At 44.3% G+C, this 27,218-nt stretch overlaps 1 protein-coding gene across 1 annotated transcript in view; it reads left to right on the forward strand.

The window, feature by feature from the left end:
• The window catches only part of LOC147887424 (uncharacterized), a 54,077-nt gene extending 27,235 nt beyond the window's left edge, over nucleotides 1-26,842 (forward strand). Inside the window, exon 3 of the mRNA XM_087394910.1 lies at nucleotides 26,401-26,842. Coding sequence (XP_087251036.1) covers nucleotides 26,401-26,842 — 442 coding nt within the window. The remainder of the gene's footprint in view (nucleotides 1-26,400) is intronic.
• Nucleotides 26,843-27,218: the final 376 nt, after the last annotated feature.

The raw sequence follows: 27,218 nt of genomic DNA on the forward strand, positions 1-27,218 counted from the left end.
TGGTTCCGAAGTTATCCACCTGATATTGTGGTCCGTTCAAGGTTATTAAAAGAATTGGACGAGTTGCATATAGACTATAATTGCCTCTTGATGTTAAGTACATCCAATATTTCATGTCAGTAGACTGAAAGAGTTACTGGGTGTGGATGATCAACTTGTTTCTCCTCAAGAAATAATAGAAGTTACAGATTTGACTTTTATTCCACACGAACCTGAAAGTATTCTTGAATTTTGTGAAAGATGGATTCGTAATAGAACTATCAAGGAATACAAGATCAAGTGGAAGGATCGTGTTGAGGAGGATGCAACATGGGAGACCTTACAGAACTTCCATAGAACATTCTCGGGTTTTTTAGCGAACTCAGGAGTGAGTTCTTAGAGGAGGGGAAGTATGTCGTGTGTACGGTGATGTGAAAAAAAAAGAAACACAAGACTATCCTCAGACAAATTCAAAATGACTCAATACTTCATCGCTGACCCCCATACAATCATATCCACTTCTTCAGAATCCAACTCTAGAGGCAAAGTCGTATTTTCAGGACTTCTTCGGGATCAGTACTGTAATATGGTAGCTCTTAAGGTAGAGCCTATGCACCGACTTTCAGAGCGGGTATCCAGAGCACACAAGTAACAAGTCGACCTCCCACATAATCCGACTAGAACACACCCAGACTCTTTGAAAGAGGGAAGAGACTACACAGCCCAATTTAAAACTGCACTTTTTCGCAAAAGAATCTCAGAAAGCAGTCAACCTCAAACACTACGAACCCACAGCCCACTGCTCAATGGCCAGCACGACTCCCAAGGCCACAAGCTATTCAAAAGAAGAACTGGCCGATACCATCATCTGAAAAACTGCAGGTTTATTCACCGTACAAACAGCCGTACAACTATATGTACGACAGCAGGTCCGTACAACCATTCAGTAATCCGTACAGTCTGCATTAAATGACGACCACCTTCCGTACAGCTCGTAGAAGCCACCACTTTTGATGACCCGCACGTGCCTGTTCAGCCTGCGATCAAGGCACCGTACTACCAGTCCGTACTGATCGACGAAAACACCTCCGTACAATCGCGTACTGCAGCCCGTACAAAAATCCACGCTTCAGTCCGTACCACCCGTACGGTTCTTTCCAGCCCTCAACCCACGCACATTACCCGATGCAAGGCTGCCCCTCATTCTCAAAGCTCCCTTCTCATCACGTAGTAGCCCATATTTTCATAGGCGCTCAGCCCTTCGTTTATGCACACAGCTTTTCGAACAGCCCGTCGTCCCTCACCGACTCCTCCTTTTCTCCTTTTTCTGCAAGCTCCCAGACTCCACGTACCATGCTCACTCATCAACCAGAAGCTTCCCTCTTCTATTACGTAGCCACATGTATGAGCACGATGCCTTCTCAATCTGTCCAGCCACCTCAGCCTAATCTGCCACCTCACTAGTGACATTTTACCACTCTCAAGACATTTCCCCCAAATCACATTAAATGCACATTTTGGACCTTTAGTCACACAATTACCACACACATTAGCATGCACATTAAAGCTTGCATGCCTCCCCATATACACATATGAAAAGCCCCTTGACATGGGCACCAAAACACATCAAATTCCCGTAACATGCAAAACCACAGTGACTTAGGAAATTAAAAAAAAAAAAAAAAACCCGTCATGACTTGACTTTCATGACACCTAAAACATTTCACTTGACCACACACTGGATACCCTTGCTCTGGAAGTCTGATACAACCACATTGCATTTCATCATCTCCCTGATAAGTCCCTGCAAAAAGCTTTTAGTCTTTCAAGTTCAAAATAAAAGTGTCTTTTACATGTGCAGCCAGTTACATTGGCTTATTCACACACAACCCGCAAATTAACACTATCATGTGTTCAGTGTCTACCCTCATGCACAATCTATGTGTAGAGAAATATATACAGATTTTATCCTATCATATTAGCCCAACCAAAAAGCTGCAAACATTCATGTTTGACAGCTTGAAGCCAACATAAACTGCACTGCAGCAAGTATTTCTTCAGTCGAAACTTCACTGGATGCATCTTTTCCCATCACAACTGGCCTACATGTTGACACTTGCATTATTCTTATCACATACTTCTTCAACCGGTACCCATTCACTCGATTGGTGTGCAAACTTCCATCCAAATCACTCAACTGATATGATCCATTTGAATACTTCTTAAACACACTGAAAGGACCCACCCACTTTGTCACAAATTTAGTCTTGAAAGTACTATCCAGTTTACTGTCATATCTTAATACCAAGTCTCCTTCTTTGATGTTCTTATCCTTATACTTCAAATTAGCTTTCATTTGATTCTTTTCTTGAGTCTGAGCATAGTGTTCAACTGCTTTCATTCTATCAAGCTGAGCCTCCTGTAGTTCAACCAACCTTCTTTCATACTCGGTGTTAGGTTCTTCATCCATTTTCATGAGCAACTTCAGAGTTGGAATTTCTACTTTCATGGCAACAAAGCCTCTTTTCCATATACAAGATGAAAAGGAGAAAACTGTGTACCTTCCTTGACTGCTATTCGGTAAGCCCACAGAGCTTGTGGCACAACTTGATCCCAGCCTTTCCCATACATCTTCATGATCTTACTCATCATATTAATCAACTCCCCGTTGAAATATTCATTCTTACTGTTACATTGAGGATAATAGGGAGTAGCATATCTATGCTTAATTCTAAGCTTATCACACAAGAAGTCAACCAGCTCACTCCTAAATCCAGGCCCTTTATCACATACCAATTCCAGAGGCATTCCAAATCTACAACATATATCTTCATATATGAACTTGCTCACTTGTTTAGCATTGACTGAAGCAACTGCCCATGCTTTTGCCCATCTCGAAAGATACTCTATAGCAGTGAGAATGTAACACTTACCTCCTGAAGTCATGGGAAGTGGACCAATTGCATCAATTCCCCACTTCTCGAATATGTTGTATGCTATGATGAGATTTCTCAGCTCTGGATGTTATACTCTTCTTCCCATCTGTTGGCATTGTAAACAGGATCTGCACCAATGCTTTATATCTCTCTGTAGAGAGGGCCAGATATACCCTTCCATTAGTATCTTTCTTAGCATTGTCTTGAATGCGAAATGTCCGCCACAAATCCCCTCATGATTTGCCTCAAGCACATGCATGATCTCAGCTTGCCAAGGGATTCTTCTCAAGACTAAATGTGCACCCTGTTAAAGTGCGAGAAAGCTTGCTGAAAAATGAGATCAAAGAGAGAGAGAAGGAGAGGAGCGAAGAGACACGTTGAGAAGCCAAAAGAGTAACTTACGTTAAAACTGAAAACTGCATACATACATAGGGCGCCTAATGTTAGGGCCTCATTTATTCATACCACTCTTTGTACCTTAACAATTGGTACACATTTATTGTACTACCCTTCATTTATTTGCTGCCCCCTTGCACATTAGATTGACATCATTATTTTAACTCTCACACCCCCCCTTAATGATCAATCTGTTCTCTTTTACATTCATCATGTTTCTGAATTTTTCCAACTTATCTCGAGACAATGCTTTAGTAAGCATGTCTGCTGCTTGATCGTCAGTAGAGCAATAAACCAGCTCTATCTCCTTTGCTTGCACCTTCTCACGAACATAATGATAATGAATTTCAATATGCTTCGTCCTTGCATGGAATACTGGATTTTTAGCAATCTGAATACAGCTTTGATTGTCACAATAAATCACTGTTGCACCTGCCTGTACTTCATGTATTTCAGCCAATAAGCACCTCAGCCACACTGCTTCACAAACGGCACTTTTTGCTGCAATATACTCAGCTTCAGTAGAGGATAAAGCAACCATGGGCTGCTTCTTACTCTTCCATGAAATAACTCCAGAGCCAAGTGAGAAACAATATCCTGAGGTAGATCTTCTGTCATCAACACTGCTGGCCCAATCAGAATCACAATAACCAGCCAGCAATAAATCACAAGATGCAACAAATTCGAGACCATAATTATAAGTGCCCTTCATGTATCTCAACAACCGCTTTGCTGCCTTCATGTGAGAGCACTCACTGCATATGAAATATCCGGCCTCGTGATAGTAGCATAAATGAGACTGCCAACCAGTTTCCTATAACCTGTGCCATCCACTTTCTTTTCATCTACACGTGAGGTTAGCTTCTCATTCAATTCCATGGGGGTGTGCATTATTTTTGAATCAGCCATTTCAAATCTTTCAAGTACATCTTTCACATACTTGGATTGGGTAAGAAACATACTGTTTTCCTGCCTCCAAACTTCAATACCAAGACAGTAATGAAGCTGTCCCAAATCCTTCATGTCAAATTCAATTGACAAGCTCTTCTTTATGCGCTTAATCAATGAGGTGCTGCTTCCTGTGATTACCAAATCATCCACATAGACAATGATCAATAATAAATCTGCATTTTCATGAAAGACATAAAGGTTGGAGTCATTCTTACTCCTCATGAAGCCATTCTTTGTGAGATACTCATCAATCCTTGAGTACCATGCCCTGGGAGCTTGTTTCAAGCCATACAACGCCTTCTTAAGCTTGCACACAAGCCTCTCCTTGCCTTTGATTTCAAAGCCTTGGGGCTGTTGCACATATACCTCCTCTTCAAGAATGCCATTGAGAAAGGCAGACTTGACATCCATTTGTGCGACAGACCACCCATGATGAGTGGCCACTGCCAAAACCAATCGTATGGTTGTCATTTTTGCAACTGGAGCAAATGTCTCCTCATAATCAATCCCTTCTTTTTGCACATAACCTTTAGCAACCAGCCTTGCCTTGTACTTGTCCAAGGTGCCATCTGCCTTGTACTTGATCCTGAAAACCCACTTAGTACCAATGGCCTGCTTCCCATGAGGTAACTCAACAAGTGTCCAAGTGTTATTCTTCATGATAGAAGAGTATTCTTCTTTCATTGCTTCTTTCCATTTGCTGTTTTTGATTGCTTCAGAAAATGAAGTGGGTTCATCATTAGAAAGAACTTTTGCCATCAAAGCAAAGTTCACATGTGACGTACCTTTGTCCTTGATTCTTTGTGATCTTCTCAGCCCATCATTGCCACTTTCAGCCTGCTCCAAAGTACTACTATCTTCAATAGTTTTAATATACCATCTGGGCAATTTCTTCACACTTTGTGGATTGTCTGCATCAACACCATCCATGGGAACCACATTTGGAATATTTGGGACTGTTTCATGCACATCTTGAGGCGGAATGCCTTCATTGATACTTGCTGGCCTGTTTTGAGCTGCCTTGAATCCTTCATCTTTCTTGTCACCCGTCTCTTCATCAACCTCAAAGAAAATGAGGGGATCTTCATCTTCTTCCACCAAATGAAAATCAGCGCTGTTCTTTGTCTCATCAAACAACACATCACGTGTGATTATAACTTTCTGACTCACAGGGTCATAAAGTTTGTAAGCCTTTGAACATGTTGCATATCCAATAAAGATACACTTAATTGATTTATCATCCAATTTTTGCCTGTTTTGCTTGTGCACATGAGCATATGCCAAGCATCCAAACACACGAAGATGAGACACATTTGGTTTCTTACCATAATAGACTTCCTCAGGAGTCATACCATCAAGCGCTTTTGTTGGAGATCTATTCTGCAAATATATGGCTGTGTGGACAGCCTCTGCCCAAAACTTACGTCCCAATCTTGAATCTTTGAGCACCCCAGTGCGTTTCTTTCTTTCCGCTACTCCATTTTGTTGAGAGCTATAAGCTGTAGTAAGTTGATGAAACATACCACTTTCATTGCATAACAAATCAAACTCATTTGACATGAACTCACCTCCTCTGTCTGTGCGAAGAGTCTTCACTTTCATACTTGTTTCATTTTCCACATAAGATTTCCATTGCTTGAACACATCAAGAGTTTCACCCTTACTTTTGAGAAAATACAGCCAGCACTTGCGTGAATAATCATCAATAAGGGACATAAAATAACGTGATCCACCAAGTGAATTCACTTGAGCCGGCGGTCCCCACAAATCACAGTGTATCAATTCAAGTTTTTGCGTTGCTCTCCATGAGCTTGCTTTTGGAAATGGAGTCCTTGCATGCTTGCCCAAGGCACAAGGCTCACATACACCCGGTATCTCACCAATCTTTGGGATTCCTGTGACCATGCCATTGTCAAATAAATACTTAAGTGCTTTCATATTTAAATGACCATACCTCCTATGCCAAAGCTGAGAGGTTTGCTCCGTTTGAGACATCAATACTTGCTGGTCACTCATAGTAATTAGCTTGTACAACCTGTCATTGCTGCGTATGCCACGAGCAACTTCTTTTCCCTCATTCTTGAGGTCTTTTATGATGAAGTACTCCTTGAAAAACTCAACACTCATGTGCTGATCTGTTATGCAGCCCACAGAAAGCAAATTTCTTGCCAAATTAGGAATCCACAATACATTTTTAAGAGTACCAATCTCACCATTTTTGAGCTTGAAAGTATGTCGCCATATCCGTGAATGTTTTTTGTGGAATCATCACCCAAAAACACTTTGTTACTGCCTTCTTCATCAACATACTGAGAAAACCAATCACCATTGCCGGTCATGTGCGCTGTGGCACCCGAATCGACATACTTCATGCCTGCCCTGATTTTGCCTTTCATTGTTTCGATTCCATCCACCTCTTCCACGGCCACGCCATGGTCTTCCTCTCACGGTGAATGCTTCATCTTTGTTCTTGGAACTCTTCGTCCCGCTTCCTTGTCTTCTTAACTCTTCTTGTAGCAAGAGAGCACTCAACTCCTCAAAGTTAGGAGTGGTCTCCCTCACCATTAGGGAAGTCACCAAATGTTGCCATGGTGAATTGCTTTCATTCATAGTAAGCCCATTCATGGTTATGCTTACCATATCCACATCTGTTACAACCTCATCCACTGAGAGCAATTGGTCAGTGATATCTTTTAAACGAGTCAAATAGGCAGTGATTTGCTCATTTGGTTCCTTCTTAAAAGCATGCAACTTTTGTTTAAGGAACAACAACCTTGTTGTATTTACTGATTCAAATAGAGTTTGAAGAGTTGTCCATGCTTCATCTGGAGCTGTAGCACCACTTATTTGAGGAATGATGCTGTCCTTCACATTCATGTTGATGCAACAAAGAGCTTTTTGAGCTTTTTTATCAAATTTTGCTTGAACTTCAAGAAGTTCTTCATACCTTTTATCCTCAGCCCTCTTTTCTTGAGGTGTCATATTGGGCACCATTACTGGCTTCATCACATCAGGCCTTTCATCTTTGCCTTCTACAATCTCCCACAAGTCTTTCAACTTTAAGAGATTCTTCATCTTAAACTTCCAAATTGGATAGTTTTTGCCATCAAGCTTCCCACTTTCTGGGAGCACAAAATCAACCTTGCTGTCCGCCATTTTGACTGAATTACAGCAAGCAACAAATTAGAATAATCACCCCAAAATACACTTCAAACACGCAGCGGATACCTTACTGTTTTGGGGTCTTCAAATCCTCAATTTTAGAGGTCTTTGGCTGGTCTTTTGGGCTGCAAATCTTCTTCACTTTCATGCCTTCATGGCACTCAATCTTGGGCTGTTCTTGGCTGGTCTTTTTCTTCATTCATTGACACGTCTTGCAAACACATATGGGCTGCCCTCTCTTCGTGGCTTCACCTACCATAGGGCTGCCCCTTTTCTTATGTACTTGTTTCTCGCTTGATCTTCAATCAAGCCATGCGGGCTGAGGCATCTCTTCCTTGGAGTCAAGGGCTTCATTCTTCCTCACTTGTGTGGTGTTTCTACCCATCAAACTTGGGCACTTTCTCAGCATAACAGGGCTGATTGCTTTCTCACCTTCTTGGGGCTGATTCGCACTTCGTTCATGGGCTGGAAATTCAATCCAACATGCCCACGCTGTTCCACAAAACTTGTGGCTTCAAAATTCTTCACAAAAACAGGGCTGATTTCATCACAAAAACAGGGCATATCTTTTCTCCATCATCTCGGGGCTGTTTGCTTCCATTTTGGGGGTCAAAACCAGGGCTGAAACCCTAATTTCGAGATAGTTCAGATCCATTTACTGATTTCTTCCACTTGGGGCCTGATTTTTCATCACTTTTAGGGTTGGAAACTGCGCAGAAACCCTAATTCCGGGATCTTTTACCTCCTTGGGCTGATTCTCTCCACTTTTAGGGTTGATTTCAAATCTACTTCATAGCAAGGACCTTCTCCTTTGTTGCTGAAGCAAAACCCCTATGATTTGGGGCTTATTTTCATCAATTTTTATTGCAGAAACCCTAATTTCGAGATTTTCTTCAAAGTTTTTGAAACTTTTTCAGAATTTCTTCTTCAATGTTGGTCGTTTTGCCTCATAGACTGCTGCTGAACAAGGGCGACCTAAAAACGCCTCCATTTTTAAGGTCAAAATGACAAAAAAAACCCTAATTTCGAGATTTTTCAGATTTCGCCCAAATTTTTTTTTTCTGACTTTTTCATACTGTTTTTGGTGAATTCTGATGCTGAAGACCTCTCCTACAGGGCAGCTACAATACGATTTCAAAACGTTTGGTTTTAGGGCTAGAAACCCTAATTTTCGTCACTTTTTGGGTGCAAAATTTCTGCACGTGTTCTTCCCTTGCATCGCTTCACTTGGGCTCCTCCTTTCCTTACTTGTAAACTGAATTTTCTGATCAAATAACAGGCTGAACACGCAAAATCTTCATATCTTCGCTTTCTGGAATCCTCTTTCAACTTTCTTCGCGTCAAACCGTGCGCAATCGCGAGGGGATCGCTTCTATCCAACTCTCATGCACTCTTCCTGCTCTGATACCATGTTAAAGTGCGAGAAAGCTTGCTGAAAAATGAGATCAAAGAGAGAGAGAAGGGGAGGAGCGAAGAGACACGTTGAGAAGCCAAAAGAGTAACTTACGTTAAAACTGAAAACTGCATACATACATAGGGCGCCTAATGTTAGGGCCTCATTTATTCATACCACTCTTTGTACCTTAACAATTGGTACACATTTATTGTACTACCCTTCATTTATTTGCTGCCCCCTTGCACATTAGATTGACATCATTATTTTAACTCTCACACACCCTTCATATACAAAACATCGTCAATAAGACAATAAGGCTCACAAGTTTTAACAAATCTATACCTCTTTTCTTTCGGAACCTCTTCTGGCACTTTTCCTGTGAGCAAGAAAGTCTCCACATTCGAAAGATACTCTCTCCCTCTGTACAAAGGTTCTTGAACTTTTACTACACACACCTGAACATTTTCCTCTCTACTAGCAGCATCATGTGCCTCATGATTCAAGTTTCTGTCCACATGATGTAACAACCATGCATCAAAGTGTCTGAGTAACTTTTTAACAATACTAACCCAATTCTTTAAATGTTCATGCTTTATCTTCCATACCCCCAGAATCTGTTTTACAACCAGCATTGAATCACCTTTTATGATCAGTCTTTTTATTCCCATCTTCAAACATGATTGCAAACCTTCAGCTAAAGCAGCATATTCAGCTTCATTATTACTGCTTACCTTCAAGGGAAAACCTGATTTTCGGATTACCTTACCATCAAGATCATAGACAACCATTCCACCGGTTGCTTTGTCAATACTCTTCCTGTAAGAACCATCAAAGAACAAGGTATAGCTGTTTTCTAAACTTTTTTCCTGTACTCTTTCAGTATGATGTTCCACTTCCTTGACTAAAATAGGAGTATCTTTGTAAGTAAGCAAATCTGCCAGGGTTGCTCTGGTTGAGTTCTCTACCAGGAAAGTAAAAGTATATTCCTACAATTCTGTTACCCATCTCACCATACTTCGTGAAAAATTAATACCATTCACAAGTTGTGGCAACAGAGTACAACTGGTAAGTACCACAAAAGAATGAGGCAGTAAATAATTCCGAAATCTTCTACATGCAAATACAAAGCTGGCTAATATAAATTCAGCAGCTGAATACTTCTTCTCTGCTTCACTTTTTACCCTGCTAGCAAAAAACACAGGCCTCATATACCTTGATTGCTCTCCCTGCTGCAATAAAATGGCTCCCAATGCATCCGGCCCCACTGAAGGATTGACATAGAAAGTCTTATCGAAATCAAGAGCTTTAACACTTGACACTCTTCCAACAATCTCTTTGACTGCTTCAAAAACCTCTCCACATTCACTTGTCCATTGCAAAGGCACCTTCTTCACTGCTTGTTGTAATGGATACAAAACTTGAGAAAGCATAGAAATGAATCTGGAAAGATACTTCACCTTTTGCAAGAAAGTATGCAACTGCCTTGTCTCTGTTGGAGGTGCTAGAGTAACCAGTGCTTTGATCTTCTCAGGGTCTGGCTCTATTCCATTTTCAGAAAGAACATGACCCAATACTTTAATACTTGGCCGTGCCAGCTTACATTTTTTGGGATTAAGCTGTCCTCCACTATCATCAATTCTCCCAAGTACTTGATCCAGTTTGGAACAATGATCCTTCCGATCACTAAAAATACAAATATCATCAATAAAAGCCTTGCAAAATTTATCAAGAAAAGGGGCAAGTACCTCATTTGTGTTCTCCTGATAATGCGAGGGAGCATTCTTCAAACCAAAAGGCATCTTCTTATAAGAAAAGCAGCCCCAGGGAGTAATAAAAGTTATCTTTGTCTGGTCTTCAGGAGCAATTGCAATCTGAAAATAGCCCGAATACCCATCACATAAACTATACATCTCATGACCGGCTATCTTATCCAGTATGTCATCCACATGTGGGAGAGGATAGTGATTACTCTTCGTCATAGCATTCAACAGTTTGTAATTAACACATACTCTCCATCGTCCATCTTTTTTGGGTACGATAACCACCGGGCTGGCCCAGTCAGAGTGTACAATGTGGAAAATTATATCAGCCTTAAGCAACTTGACCACCTCCTCTCGAAGTAACTCTCACTTGCTCAGGACTCAGTCTTTTCATTTTCTGAAATACCGGCCTTGCATCTTCTTTTAATTCAATCTTCAAAGGCTTCCCTTTAAACCCTCTAATCTCTTCATACGATGTGATAAATAAATGGGGATACCTGCGCAACATGGCTGAATACTCTTCCTTTTCTTTCAGAGTAAGATCTGGATTAATCATTTGCTGTACTAATTCCTGTGTTGGGACAGGTGCCTCCTTAGATTGCATAAACTCCTCCATTGTTTCAAATCTGTCCTCTTCTAACTGATGTACAGTTTCAGCCTGCTCACTTGTATCCAGAAAGTTCACTCCCTCAATAAAAGCAACCTGGGCTTCATCTGTCAGAAGTAATACTACTTTCTTCTTCACTCGTGGTCTCACTCTGCTTTTCTTCTTCTTCGATTGGGCTTGATATCTCAGCATGACTCACCATATCAAAACTGAACTTTTTACCATCAGATGTATATATTGAGATTATTCCCTTCCCCCAATTTTGAATAGCTCCCACTTTCCTCAACCAAGGTCTGCCTAAAATGAGAGGGTAAGCGCCCATACCTGCCGGCATAACATGACAATCTATTCTGCAATGCACATTGAAGACTTCCACATCCAAATCCTTCACTACCCCCAAACTCTTCACTCTGGCGTGGTTGGCCATTCTTATTCGGAAGTGAGAAGGATCAGTAACCTCCAAACCCAACCTCTCAACACAAGATTGAGTCATCACACATATCTGGGCACCTCCATCAATGTATGCCTCTCCAAGCTCATATCCTTTATGCCATGCCTTCACCGAAGGGCAAATATCAGGAAGCTCCGAAATAGACATAATATTTTTTGCTGCTTTATGCACAACTCTCTTCTTACCTGGATTTACAGCTTTCCTCCATTCTCTCTTCAGCCTTGGACAAAGCCCAACCATCTGTGCAAAAGTAATATCCACCTTTCTGTTAGACAGATCGGCAATCAAGTCATATTCAGCCTGCTCCTTCCCCAAGGGATAATCAGCTGTTTTGTATTTCTGTCTGGGCTTCCTCACCTTTTTCCTCTGGTAAGTAACAACATCTTCAGCCTGCTTACTCTTTTTAACACTTGGCTCTCCTTCTTCATCCCTGTCTCTCTTCCCAAGAGGCAAAACATCCAAATCACTCTCTTCCAATCCAAGCACGCTGAGAAACTGGCCTTTCCCCTTATCTTCAAAAGAAACCTTCTTTACTCCGTTACTACTGGAAGGTCCAGGCTCTTTTATCTCCACTCCGTGATCAGTTGACCTACCATTTAAATTTGAAGGAAGTGGGTACACATCACCGCCAACTCTGGGAGGCTTATCACATTGAGTACTATAATGTCCCCAATCTAGACAATTGAAGCATTGCACATACGGAGCGTACACTCCTCGTCCTCTCCCCCCTTGCAAAGGTGCTTGAACACTTGAATTGGATGCATTACCTGCTCCTCTACCACCTGGAGTCCGACCTCGTCTTCTTCCTGCCATAAGGTTTAAGCTGAGATTCTTCATTAATTCAGCCATTTCATGAATTTCATCCTTAATTGATCCCTCTTTCTTTTCTTCTGGCCTCACTGGCTCAATTACATTCTGCACAGGCATCTCCGTAACAGAAGGAACAACGGGCACGCCATACTCCAACTGAATCATCCTTCTTTGCTTCCTCTCTTTCTCCTTAGCCACTCTCAGAGCTTTCTCAAAAGTTGGCAGGTCCTTCACCTCAACCTTCACCTCAACCTTGCAAGTTGGCAGGTCCTTCACTCTCAGGGCTTCCTCAAAAGTTGGCAGGTCCTGGTACATGCAAACCGTGTTAAAAAACCACTTCTTACCTCTCCATAAGTGAGATTCCTGCGTTCTCCTTGCTCATTTTGAAAACTGGCCTGAAATTCCTGCAACCATGTACGAGCTTCCCCTACCAAGCAATAAGTCAAGATTTGCAACAACACTTCAGGTGCATTCCTGTCTTTAATAAGAGCAGTAAATTCCATGCTCTCAATGAACTTCATTGGGCAGACCATAAAATCTTGCAAAATCTTGAGCCATCTTCACTCTCTCTGAGCACTCTTTGACTTGGGTGGACTATCACTCACCAAAACAAAGACCGTCCCCAGCAGGATCGCCAACACAATGATGTGAAAAAAAAAGAAACACAAGACTATCCTCAGACAAACTCAAAATGACTCAATACTTCATCGCTGACCCCCATACAATCATCTCCACTTCTTCAGAATCCAACTCTAGAGGCAAAGTCGTATTTTCAGGACTTCTTCGGGATCAGTACTGTAATATGGTAGCTCTTAAGGCAGAGCCTATGCACCGACTTTCAGAGCGGGTATCCAGAGCACACAAGTAACAAGTCGACCTCCCACATAATCTGACTAGAACACACCCAGACTCTTTGAAAGAGGGAAGAGACTACACAGCCCAAAACAAACTGAATTTAAAACTGCACTTTTTCCCAAAAAAATCTCAGAAAGCAGTCAACCTCAAACACTACGAACCCACAGCCCACTGCTCAATGGCCAGCACGACTCCCAAGGCCACAAGCTATTCAAAAGAAGAACTGGCCGATACCATCATCTGAAAAACTGCAGGTTTTATTCACCGTACAAACAGCCGTACAACTATATGTACGACAGCAGGTCCGTACAACCATTCAGTAATCCGTACAGTCTGCATTAAATGACGACCACCTTCCGTACAGCTCGTAGAAGCCACTTTTGATGACCCGTACGTGCCTGTTCAGCCTGCGATCAAGGCACCGTACTACCAGTCCGTACTGATCGACGAAAACACCTCCGTACAATCGCGTACTGCAGCCCGTACAAAAATCCACGCTTCAGTCCGTACCACCCGTACGGTTCTTTCCAGCCCTCAACCCACGCACATTACCCGATGCAAGGCTGCCCCTCGTTCTCAAAGCTCCCTTCTCATCACGTAGTAGCCCATATTTTCATAGGCGCTCAGCCCTTCGTTTATGCACACAGCTTTTCGAACAGCCCGTCGTCCCTCACCGACTCCTCCTTTTCTCCTTTTTCTGCAAGCTCCCAGACTCCACGTACCATGCTCACTCATCAACCAGAAGCTTCCCTCTTCTATTACGTAGCCACATGTATGAGCACGATGCCTTCTCAATCTGTCCAGCCACCTCAGCCTAATCTGCCACCTCACTAGTGACATTTTACCACTCTCAAGACATTTCCCCCAAATCACATTAAATGCACATTTTGGACCTTTAGTCACACAATTACCACACACATTAGCATGCAGCATTAAAGCTTGCATGCCTCCCCATATACACATATGAAAAGCCCCTTGACATGGGCACCAAAACACATCAAATTCCCGTAACATGCAAAACCACAGTGACTTAGGAAATTAAAAAAAAAAAAAAAACCGGTCATGACTTGACTTTCATGACGCCTAAAACATTTCACTTGACCACACACTGGATACCCTTGCTCTGGAAGTCTGATACAACCACATTGCATTTCATCATCTCCCTGATAAGTCCCTGCAAAAAGCTTTTAGTCTTTCAAGTTCAAAATAAAAGTGTCTTTTACATGTGCAGCCAGTTACATTGGCTTATTCACACACAACCCGCAAATTAACACTATCATGTGTTCAGTGTCTACCCTCATGCACAATCTATGTGTAGAGAAATATATACAGATTTTATCCTATCATATTAGCCCAACCAAAAAGCTGCAAACATTCATGTTTGACAGCTTGAAGCCAACATAAACTGCACTGCAGCAAGTATTTCTTCAGTCGAAACTTCACTGGATGCATCTTTTCCCATCACAACTGGCCTACATGTTGACACTTGCATTATTCTTATCACATACTTCTTCAACCGGTACCCATTCACTCGATTGGTGTGCAAACTTCCATCCAAATCACTCAACTGATATGATCCATTTGAATACTTCTTAAACACACTGAAAGGACCCACCCACTTTGTCACAAATTTAGTCTTGAAAGTACTATCCAGTTTACTGTCATATCTTAATACCAAGTCTCCTTCTTTGATGTTCTTATCCTCATACTTCAAATTAGCTTTCATTTGATTCTTTTCTTGAGTCTGAGCATAGTGTTCAACTGCTTTCATTCTATCAAGCTGAGCCTCCTGTAGTTCAACCAACCTTCTTTCATACTCGGTGTTAGGTTCTTCATCCATTTTCATGAGCAACTTCAGAGCTGGAATTTCTACTTCCAATGGCAACAAAGCCTCTTTTCCATATACAAGATGAAAAGGAGAAAACTGTGTACCTTCCTTGACTGCTATTCGGTAAGCCCACAGAGCTTGTGGCACAACTTGATCCCTATCAGCCGACGTGTACTGGGTACACAAGACTAGCTCAGGTAGCCTGGGGAGGCTTAGAGCTAGGCAGGCTTGATTCTCGGGTTGAGTGGCAAGGGTACGAACCAGTTAGAGTTCTTCGCTATTTTTGTACTTGGGACCCGAGTCTATATAAGGGGCTCAGAGGTTCAGTTTTCAGGGAGCCGATGGGAGCAAGTCTCGTTCCGAGGTGCTAGGTCTGATCCTGGATTGAGTCGCGGACGCGCGCTTGCATCATAGCGTAGCCCAAGGCCCAGCAGCAGATCCCAGGCTTCACAGCGCCACCTGGTGGTATGGGACACCAGGCTGGTTAGGATCCGGTTGGGAGTTCGTGCCAGTAGCTCAGCTCGTGGCTCGGAGGGGACATCTCCTGATTCGGGATCGCATCCCGTAGATGTCATGGTTGGGTGGTGAGCAGCTTGCTCAGTTTTCTCATGTTTGGTGTGTTCTTGTGCTTGCTCGCAGGTCAGAGGTTTCAGGAGTGTTGGGGTCGTGTCAGTTGCCCCCAAGGCCCTCATTTGCCCCTAGGTTCCCTCTATTGCTGACCTCATGCCTCCACTTCCACAGCCTCATCCATCCTGATGTCCTGCTGCTGCTGCTGATGATGATGATGGTTATGATGATGTCGACGATGATGCTGAGATTGATATATATAGTCGAGATATGACTATGTTGTACTTAGGAATTAGTACTGCCATTTTGCATTTTTTTGCATTCTGCATTGATGTGAATGCTCGTTTAGTAGCTCCACTACCACAACTCATTGTATTAGGTTTTTCACAGTCTCATAGACCCATCGGTCTTCCGAAGACTTTAATAAACTTTCTTTCTTTCTTTCTTTCTTTCTAATGGGGCCTTTTTAAAAGCCTACCACTTGAAAGGCCTAAGGTTTTTGGGCCCCTTTTGGCCCTAAACCTTTCAATTGCCCCCAAGGCACAATTGCCTAGGGGGAACTTGCACACCCACATCCTGTGACGTCGCCATTTGATTACCGGGTATGTGAGCATCAAAACTCATGCCCTCGTGACAGGTACTAATCACAGCCTGGATCTTTGGCGTGAGACCAGACTTGTACTTTCTTACCTGGGTCTTTATTGAGACCTTCTTGAAGGGAGTGATTTGCAAATGGTTGTAGGCCTCTATTGTATCTCCTACATCCATATGCAAGCTGTCCCAGGCGACAAGGACATGGTCTTTGAATTGCTTGGGCATGAACTGTTTGTAGAAGGCTTTCTTGAAGCCTTTCCACTTTCTTGGAGGAGTGTCAGCTGTAGTCTGTGTGCTCCACCATCCACTAGCCGTTGCTGTCAGGTGTAAACTATGTGCAGCTTCGAAGACTGCGAAAATCTCTCTGTGCCAAAAGCTGCATCAAACTGTCTAATGAACTGCATGGCTGTTTCTGTCTGGCCATACTGGCCATTAAAGGCTGCAAACCTGACAGATTTCCCACCTTCTTTGAACTCTTTGGTCTTTGCTCTCTTGCTAGACTTCTTCTTCTTCTTAGGCTTTGGCGTCGATGATCTAGAAGAAGAAGATGATGACGAGGATGAAGAGGTAGAGCTAGAAGAAGAAGACGAACTTGAAGAACTATGATGATTCGTAGCCTTTTTCTTTTTGGAAGGCGTAGGCTTTGGCGTCGATGATCTAGAAGAAGAAGATGATGATGAGGATGAAGAGGTAGAGCTAGAAGGAGAAGACGAACTTGAAGAACTATGATGATTCGTAGCCTTTTTCTTTTTGGAAGGCGTACTTTCTTCTTGACTACCCGCTTTTCTCTTTTTTCTGTCCTCTTTTTGAGGTTTCTTGCTCTTCCTGGAACATCAAATCTACATGAAGAACAGGAACTGCGTCCACGGATCTCTTTCTAGTTGTCACCTTTTGGGTTGCCCCAAAGAAACTCTCTGCTGCGCTTCCTCTGCATGAGGATTTACGAGCCTCCGAAACAATGGATCCCTTCTGGCCTCCATGAGCTGTGCCAGTAAATGTCTGTAACTTGCCTCAGTCGTTTGACTCTGCTCCTGCATAGCTTGATCATTCCTGGCAAATGAACTCATTAATTATGATCAATAAATGGTCAACTAGAACTCTGACTTTGGAGTATTTACAGCATGGTGACAGTCATCTTCAACCTATTTTGTGTTCTCATCTCACGGGTCAGACATGATGATGTGCTGTCCACTTCCCCTTCTTCGCCTATCTGCCCTCTCTCAAATGATGGCTTTCCCCTCTCTATATATGCAGCCCATTTCCCTGCCTGTCGGGTATTAAGCAACTAATAATCCCCAATTTCTGGGGCAATCTAACAGCTCACAGGCCAGCCAAAAGGCCAGCCACCTCAGCCAAACAAGTGGCCAGAAAGACCAGCTGGTCTGGCCGACCAGCTGGCAGGCCCACCGACCAGTTGGCAGGCCCATCGACCAGCTGGCCGACCAGCTAGGTCTGGCCTGTAAAGGCACAAGCCCCCACACTCCTACGTGTGGACAGGACCTGCAGCTGCTCCTCTTCTCCTCCATGCTTTGCTGCAGCCCCGCCTGCTCCACTTCTACCTCTCCTCTTCAGATCTGCTCCTCTCTGCCTCCTGGGCTGCTGCCTTCTCTCTGCCTCTCAACTTCTGCTCCTCTGCTTCAGCTCTGTCCCTTCTGCTCCAGATCTGTCCCATCCTGCTCCAGATCTGTCTCTTCTGCTCCTCAGCTCCAAATCTGTCCCCTCCTGCTCCAGATCTGCTCCTTATCTTCATCATCATCGAGCTACATGGAGGACTGCGTTACGCTCCCTCTGCTGCTATCTTTTCTACAGTTTCTCTACATGGAATCATCTTTCTGATTCACCTCAGCCACGGTCCTTGAGACACGACAGCTTGAGGTTCTTGTATTCAGTTTTTCATATTACCGTCAGGCACTATGTTTTCTGAGTTCCGTTCTTCAGTTGTGTCTGAGTATTGTCTACTTTTTGATCGCTCCACTGCAAACCCTATCATTTCTCTATATGGTATCAGAGCCATGGTGAGCTAAAGACCCTAGATCTCTGGTGATCTAAAGATCCTGCTTCTTCATGGAGGCCATAGGTACAGGGAGCATCACTCCTATGAACATATCAGTTTCCTCTTCATTCCGCTGCGCACTAAGGGAGAGAACTCCATCTTCTACTCCCATCCCTCCCTCCCTTTCAGAACTCCATCTTCTACTCCCATCCCTCCCTCCCTTTTCGGTTTTCGGCTTGACACTCCCCATTCCTTCGAAAGAGGGGGTCATGATCCTTCACTGCTACCACCATCGGCATCGACTTCCAGGATCTACAAGTTCTCCCTAGGCGGGACCCTTTCTGTTCAGATGTGTCTAGATGACTGTTGTTTCGAATCATCTACCTGCATGGAGGCGGGGATAGACTCCTCTCTCCCGAGGTCCAAGATCGGACACACACTGGCTCACTGTTCAGCTCCGACCTCTCTGGATTATCAGTGCTGCTACGACAAATTTGTTCTTTACCTTTGCTCTTTCCTCCACGTTTCGGCGGTGAGAGGGGGTGGCTTATTCTCTCAAGCTTCACAGTGTTCTTATTGGTATCATACGTGTAACTCAGGCACTTGAGGAAGTGAACAATTCCCTTGCAAGGGCACTCCTCTTGTGACCTTCTTTGCATTTTTTGCATTACATTCCTACACGAAGCTCCAAGCTCACAATGTCTGCCCCTCCAAATTGGCAATTGAGAGGGGGTATTAAGCAACTAACAATCCCCAATTTTTGGGGCAATCTAACAGCTCACAGGCCAGCCACCTCAGCCAAACAAGTGGCCAGAAAGACCAGTTGGTCTGGCCGACCAGCTGGCAGGCCCACCGACCAGCTGGCCGACCAGCTAGGTCTGGCCTATAAAGGCACAAGCCCGCACACTCCTACCTGTGGACAGGACCTGCAGTTGCTCCTCTTCTCCTCCATGCTTTGCTGCAGCCCCGCCTGCTCCACTTCTACCTCTCCTCTTCAGATTTGCTCCTCTCTGCCTCCTGGCTGCTGCCTTCTCTCTGCCTCTCAACTTCTGCTCCTCTGCTTCAGCTCTGTCCCTTCTGCTCCAGATCTGTCCTATCCTGCTCCAGATTTGTCTCTTCTGCTCCTCTGCTCCAGATCTGTGCCCTCCTGCTCCAGATCTGCTCCTTATCTTCATCATCATCGAGCTACATGGAGGACTGCTTTACGCTCCCTTTGCTACTATCTTTTCTACAGTTTCTCTACATGGAATCATCTTTCTCATTCACCTCAGCCACGGTCCTTGAGACACGATAGCTTGAGGTTCTTGTATTCAGTTTTTCATATTACCATCAGGCACTATGTTTTTTGAGTTCCGTTCTTTAGTTGTGTCTGAGTATTGTCTACTTTTTGATCGCTCCACTGCAAACCCTATCATTTCTCTATATCGGGCTCCCACCATGCATACCATACCCTCCCTCCAGTGCTCATGTTGTAGGGGTGTGAGATCATCATCTGAGCAGGTCTTAGTGCCTTTCAAAGTTGCCCTCATGCTCATGAGGGTGGACCTGTCCATTGCTGTCTCGACCTTGCCCACACTCCAAGCTGCCTCACATGAGAGATTTATACCCATCTTGGTGAACAAGGCCTTGGCATACTTGCCATTGGAGTGTCTTCAACTGTGAGACTTCGAGCCAAGACATTTAAGGCCTTGCTGTCGCTCCTTTTATCCTCTTCTAAGGCATCTGAAATAAACTCCTTCTTGGGGGCTGCTGCCTTTTTTAACCACACCTTTCCATCTAGTATTGCAGCTTCCCCTTTGGTGATTTTCTGTGTAAATTCAGTTTCCTTACCTGGCATGGTAGCCTGCAAGGATGTCAAGTCTTTTCTCAGTTGTTAAATAATTGGACTCGTATCCACATGTGTCGTGCATGCTTCTCTCTTTGTACCACAGATATGAAAGGCCTTAGGTGTGAATAGGGAAGCTACACCTCCAAAACCCCGTATCCCACTGCCTCTTCTCATCTCCTTCCTATAGGCTGACTCCCATGTATATCCTGTCACTGTGGGCAGCCCTCTCTCTGGACTCTCATCTGTCTCGATGTAGAAGATAATGTCTTTATCTGTGTATGTCTCCAAGAAAACCTTCGGATCAACCAAATGGTACCATTACAATTCCACACAGCCATTTTCAGCTTGCTTTATGCACTCATCCCATGGGCCCAACATTGTCATAATTCCCCCTCTTCCTTCTCCCCCATGTTTGCTTTCTCGGATAATCACACTACCATCCTTGTAAGCGGCTGTAGTTCCTTCCACCAAAGTAATGCTTTCCCTGATAAATGCCCTGCTGCAAGTTGCATCTTCTTCTCATCAGGTTAAGGGTGAAACTATAAGTGTACACTTGTCCAACTAAGTGTCAACCACTTCCTTGAGGGAACATATCCATAAGCTTCAGGAATTCCAACATAGATACTTCAGGCAAGAGAGGTGATCTCATCCCATTACTTTGTTGTCTCATCTCACTTCCCAGTACTTTGCTTTTTATTCTTCCCTGATCACTAGTGGCAGGATGAGTACTCTCACTTGGGAGGAATTGGTGCCTATGGTGCTGGATCAAGAGGTTTGGTGTCAAAGTTTTCCCCATGGCAGTGGCTCCGATGCTTTGGCAGCCCCCCAGTCGGGCAAGTTTCAAGGACATCGTACCCCTGATACAAGGACTGAAACTGAGAAGGAGGCATTGAAGGCGGAAAGGTTGTGTAATCGCTATGGCGAGAAAGGTCATTACTGGTGGAAGTGCCCGTATCAGGCTAACAACAAGGCCCCGAATGTTCCAAAGGGCTAGGTTCTTCCTATGCTACTATCACTTCTGCTTTTGTGCATATTGAAATGATTGATACGCTTGCATCCTCTGTTGGAGAGGGGGTTTTGTCTCTTCAAGCTAAAGACGTCAGGACTTGGATCATTGATAGCGGGGCATTCTGGAATATGAGTCATCTACTGGGTTGAAGGATTTTGTGATCTCCGGTGGTGATGTCTGTATTGGTGATAGCTCAACCATCAAAGCTCGTGGTAAAGGCAACCTCGACATCATTCCCAATGGAAAAGGAGGGATGCACTCCTGGAGTTCTGTTTATTCCCTCTCTCGGATTCAATCTGTTGTTTGGTTACGAGACTTGCCGACTTGGAATCACAATATTGTCTGATGAAAACTTTGTGGAAGTTTGAGATAAGGCTACCAGTGAGGTGGTACAAACTGGTACAGTGGTCATGGCATTTACACCTTGCCAGCACTTTCCACAATCACGTCGTCTCTTCAAGATCTCTGGCATTTTCGGTTTGGTGACTTGAATGTTGATGGTCTCTTGTGTGCTGCTCGAGAACAAATGGTCCTCGGACTACTGGATGTGGGCAACAAGCACGATCAATGCCGGTCATGTATTCAAGGCAAGCAACACCGAGATGCGTTCCCGAAGCAGGCTTCACGGCAGGGTTCCCTCCTGTTGTTAGAGTTGGTCCATGTTAATCTTTGTGGTGTTGATAGTCTTGGTGGGGCTCTCTACTTCATGCTACTGGTTAATGACTTCAGCAGGTTTATGTGGATATACTTCTTGGCTAAAAAATCTCGAGCATATTCTCGCTTCCGGGAATGGTGTGCCTTAGTTGAGAATGAATCTAACTTTCATGTAAAAGCTCTTCGGTTTGACAAAGGTGGTGAATTTTGTTCTCATCCATTTGAGGAGTTTTGTGTGATGAGAGGCATTCGGCGGGAGTTTGCCAACACCGGCACTGCCTTTGAAGCAGGAGTTGTTGAGCGCAAGAATCATACCGTGGTAGAGATGTCTTGGTCCATGCTAACTCACTGGGAAGTTCCTTGGTTCCTTTGGGCTGAAGCCAGTTCATATCCTGAATTGCTCTCCAATGTCTGCTGTCCCCAAAGAAGCCTTATTCGGCAAGAAGCCTAATGTTTCCTATTTCCGCATGTTTGGATGTGATGCCTTTGTACACACTCCCAAGAAGCAAAGGGGGAAGTTAGATGTGAAGTCTACTCAGATGATCTTTGTCGGATACAATTCCCAATCTACAGGTGATCGACCATATGACCCTTTTAGGAAGGAGATTATCCTCAGCAGGGATGTTATCTTTGATGAGCAGCTTCCATCTTTCATCATTGATGTTACCCCACCCCTTCTTCCAGAGCCCGTGGATGATGGTAGTAGTGATGAGTGTGTGCCCTTAGTACCCCCCGCCCCAGCAGTTGTTCCTGAGTCTTCTCCAGAGAGTGACCCGAACAATGATCCAGATGATTCCCCACCTCTTTAGGCCACCGGGGACAATTCCGGTCAAGTTCTCAGAAGGTACCTCATTGGTTGATTGAGACTTTTCGTGACTCAGGTATCACTGACATTCCTTAAGCGTCGTTCTGTCGTTGGTGTCAAATGGGTTTACAAGACCAAGTATTCCTTCGATGGAACTGTGGATAAGCACAAAGGATGACTTGTGGCCAAAATATACTCTCAGCGCCCTGGGATTGATTATGATCACATTTTTGCTCCTACCACCAGGATGACCACTCTTCGGACAGTACTAGCAGTTGCAGCTCATGAGCTGTGGTCCATCTATCAGATGGATGTTAAATCTGCATTTCTCAATGGTGTTCTGAAGGAAGAGATCTATGTGGAGCAACCACCTGGGTTTACCAAGTCATTTGGTATGGTTTACAGGCTACGGAAAGCCTTATATTGGCTTAAGCAAGCTCCTTGAGCATGGAATCAGAAGATTGATGAGTTCTTTGTTCGTGAGCACTTTTGCAGATCCTGGATTGATCCCAACTTGTACATTTACCGTTAATGAAGACTTATTTCCCTCATTATCCTGTATGTTGATGATCTGTTCATTATGGGAAGTCATGCCGCCCATATTGCCGAGACCAAGGCAGCTCTTTGAGATGACAGATTTCGGTCTTCTGCACTCCTGGGTCTAGAGATTTCACAAGGATCGGAGGGTTACTTTGTGTCCTAGAAATGTTATACTCAGGAGCTTTTGGAGGCTTTTCATATGTTTGACTGTCATGCCATTTCCTCACCCATGGACCCTAGTACCAAATCGACGAAGTATGATCTCAGTGATCCAGTGGATGCAAGCAGATACCGTAAGTTGATTGGATCCCTGATTTGGCTCCTTAATACCAGACTAGATCTGTGTTACTCTGTTGGTCTTCTCAGTTTCTTTATGCAGACACCTAAGAAGACTCATTGGGATGCTGGTCTGTGAATCGTTCGTTATCTTCAAGGGTCTCGCAATCAAGGGTTGTTCTATCAGTTCAGACAACATTCTAGGATCCATCTTTTAGGTTGGAGTGACTCTGACTTGGGAGGAGATTCCGACACTCGCCGTTCCACCATTGGGTACTGTTTGACTCTAGGCTCGGCCGCCATCACTTGGAGCAGTAAGAGGCAATTGACAGTTGCTCTATCTTCTATCGAGGCAGAATATTGTGCTGCATGTTCCGCTACCTCTGAGGCAGTTTGGCTCCGACAACTGCTTGCAGAGATTAGGTTCCCACAGACATCCCTGACAGCCATCCACAGTGACAATCAGAGTTGTATTACTCTTGCCAAGAATCTTGTATTTCATGCTCACACCAAGCATATTGAGATCTAGTACCACTATGTTTGGGAGAAGGTTTTTGATGACGTGATCCAGTTGACGTATTGCAAGACGGAGGACAACAAGGTGGACCTCTTCACCAAGCCCTTGGCGCAGTAGTTGCTTGGCGATCATTCCAAATCCCTTAGGATGATTCATGATCCAGGAGATGAGGGGGGGTGTTAGAGTTCATCTCCTGTCTCCTGGAGTGAGGGCCTTGGTTGTGGGTCTCCCCGCCCATGGGAGGGAGTGTCAAGGCCATTATTGTGGGTTTGCTCACCCCAGAGAGGCAGAGGGGATTCACCATGGAGGTCTACATGTTCATGGCCCTAGGCAAGGTTGTCTGTCCCTGTTTCGAGGTCACGGAGGGGCCGCCATGTTCCCAAAGCATTACGGGGTCTTGTAGGTCTATCTCGGGCTTGCTAGAGACACGTATGGGGGCACATACAGCCCGCCTTGAGGAATGCCACCAGGATGCACGTATGCACCTGGTTGGCGCCTCTGTGTCGTGATATGGCTGAAGGCTCACTCCCATGTAAGGTGAGATCTCATCTCTCTGCACTCGTCATCCTGCCCATAGAGGCGTCAATACATAAAAGAAAAAGACTCTCTGAGTGGAATCCGACGAGAGTGTCAACCCTAGGAGGGGGGCCTCGATGTGTAAGGATGTTGCGGGGGAAAAAATTGAGATAGGGCGCTCATGGCTGTCGGCATGTACAACCCCTTGAAGTCTCCTGGCTGTAGCCCTGCGGCGGCAAACAATTGCCACAGTCACTCCCATGGGTCATACAAGCCATTGTGGCTGAACCAAAGGGCTCGCTAAGGCCCTTGCTGAGTGCTAAGCTAAGCTAATAATCTCAAAATCTCAAAAACTCAAACATGCAAAGCTAGTGCTCCAAATACGTATTCGAGGGCCTTGGTGGCTCTCCGATGAGTTGCGAAGGTGTCTCATATTTGCATCTGTTGAGACGCCTATCGTTGTTGCTGGGGGCGACAGAGATATGATATGATTGTATTAAAGTCCTCTTGAGACCCTTCAAGATCTATGGGACTAGTGATCACTATCAACAAATAGTGATCTCTTACATTTGGTAAAATAAAAATACTGTAAACTTGCTATGTAGCTATGTGGTTGGTGTGGGCATAGAGGACATATCAGGTGGTGTCTGCATTGGGATTTTATGGGGTGAGCTCGCATAACTGTGCTAGACCCTTGGATCTGTGATGGGAATAGGGGGTTCCCCTCAAATAGAAGCCCACATCCAATGTTATGTTCCCCCCTGGGAATGATCAAATCACCTCCTCCATCATGTGTGTGAGGAAGGCCTATGACATGTCAGTCGTCATGAAATCTGCTGCGCCTCGTGTGTCGTCAGATGGCCTGCTCATGCGTGATGTGAGATCTAATCTCTCTGCACTTGTCATCATACCATGGATTCTGAGGTATTGTCCCAACTAGGGCATGTGCCGCAAATCAGGTTGTGGGGAAGGATCTAGCGGATGCGTCCTGTACCAGCGAGACAAGGGTGTCCGAAGCACGAGTGAGGTCTGCATCTTCTCCAAGTGGATCCTAGAGCTCACGAGCTAAGTGGCACACGTAGACTGGATTGAGAGCATGGTCAAAATGGATCTGGACACGGGTGGGTGTGGGAGGGGCTCTCCCTGTGGCTGGCATGGTAGCCAAGATGCTAAAAACCAGTTATGAGTGGTCAGCGCGGACGAGCGGGTGGGGGAGGAGGCACAATAAAGTCCTGTATCCGTGGTACAAAGGCCAAGGGACCCATCAATAATCCACTGTACTGGTCCCTCCACCATGTGGGAAACAATTGAGCCTGCCAGATGATGGTTATCTCTAAAGGCCGTTATATATAATCAAGTCATGGACAGCTCCCACCTCAAGTAGATGTTGCTCATACCCTGCTGAGTGTTTCACTATTGCTAATTTATCTGAGAACAGTGAGGTCCAGGCAGCTAAAGTGTTGCTGGATCTAAAGTGCACCAATTGCAGGGCAGAGTAACTCCTCATATGTGCAAGTACATCAGCCATGATATCATAGGTTCTCATATACAGCATATACATATGCATTTACACACATACATATGCATATGCGCATGTGCACGCACACATTGACACACAGGCATATGATACTTTTATTGCATTTGTGACCCCATCAGTTGCCCCTGGAAAATTTTGACATACAATCTGTGATTTGTATTACCTCATCTTGAGATGAGGTAGATATTAAAAGTATCATTGCTCGATGTCAGAGCATCAATAATATGCATCCCTGAGCAGATTTTAATGGTAGAAAATTGGACAACTTGGCCATGATGGAGATCTCTTCCAAGGAGGAATGATTCTGAAGGGGGGAACATTCCTGTATTGTGGGTATGCTAACTGGCATGCTGTGTGTAGCATGGAGAACTACTGTTTCTTGAAGAAGATAAACTTTTTGAAGTGGTTAACTTAGTTGTGCTTTGGATTGCAGGCCAAGGAGCCACTTTTCAAGATCTCAACTGAATGCAGGAAGTTCCTCCAGAGATGGATTTTCAGGGGATGATCCATCTGGAAGCTCAAAGTTTGGCACCCGCCTCAGCAGAATGACGGAGGCTCTGATGAATAACATAATTGAAAAAATGAAAAGAGCTCGGAAGAAGGCTCCTATGAAGCTCTTTTCCCTTCTTTTAGGTTACTTCTCAGCAAGTGCTTTATCCACTTTGGTGGGTCAAACTGGGGACTGGGATGTTTTGGCCATTGGCATGATAGTAGCTCTGGTGGAAGGGATTGGTTTTTTGAGGTATCGCCTACCTCCAGTGCTTACAAAGGTACATGATCTTATATGCTTTGTGAATTTTTGGAAGGCTGGTTTATCCTTGGGTTTTTTCTTGGATAAGTTTAAGCTTGAAATTGAAGGACTTCCTTTCGTTTGAGACAGCTTCTTTGGTCATTTGAATAATTAGGTGCCTGTTCAGTCAAATGAATTGTTTGGTTGCATGCGGTACAGTTTTTCCTGCTACCATTTTTCTTCCAAGGCCATCTAGTTGCCATTTGTGGTTGTCAGTACCGTCTTGACAAGTAAAGAGTAGATAGGTTAAATCCTTACCACCTGACTGCCTAAGGGCAAAAGCTCCAAAGAACTAATGACAAGAAACCAACTTGTCATTCCAGTCAGTAAATGCAATACTCAATTATCCTGCTAGAGAGCACTGAGGTAGTGGAAAATGCCAGATTTGAACATGCTCTCTTATAAACTTTGGAAAGTTAGCGAATACCTATTCACTTAGCAGCTCAATGCTCAAGTCCATC

The sequence above is a fragment of the Dipteris shenzhenensis genome, chromosome 23 (genome assembly GCF_047967505.1).
Source record: "Dipteris shenzhenensis isolate YYH24624 ecotype China chromosome 23, Dip_SZ_1.0, whole genome shotgun sequence".
Lineage (NCBI taxonomy): Eukaryota > Viridiplantae > Streptophyta > Polypodiopsida > Gleicheniales > Dipteridaceae > Dipteris > Dipteris shenzhenensis.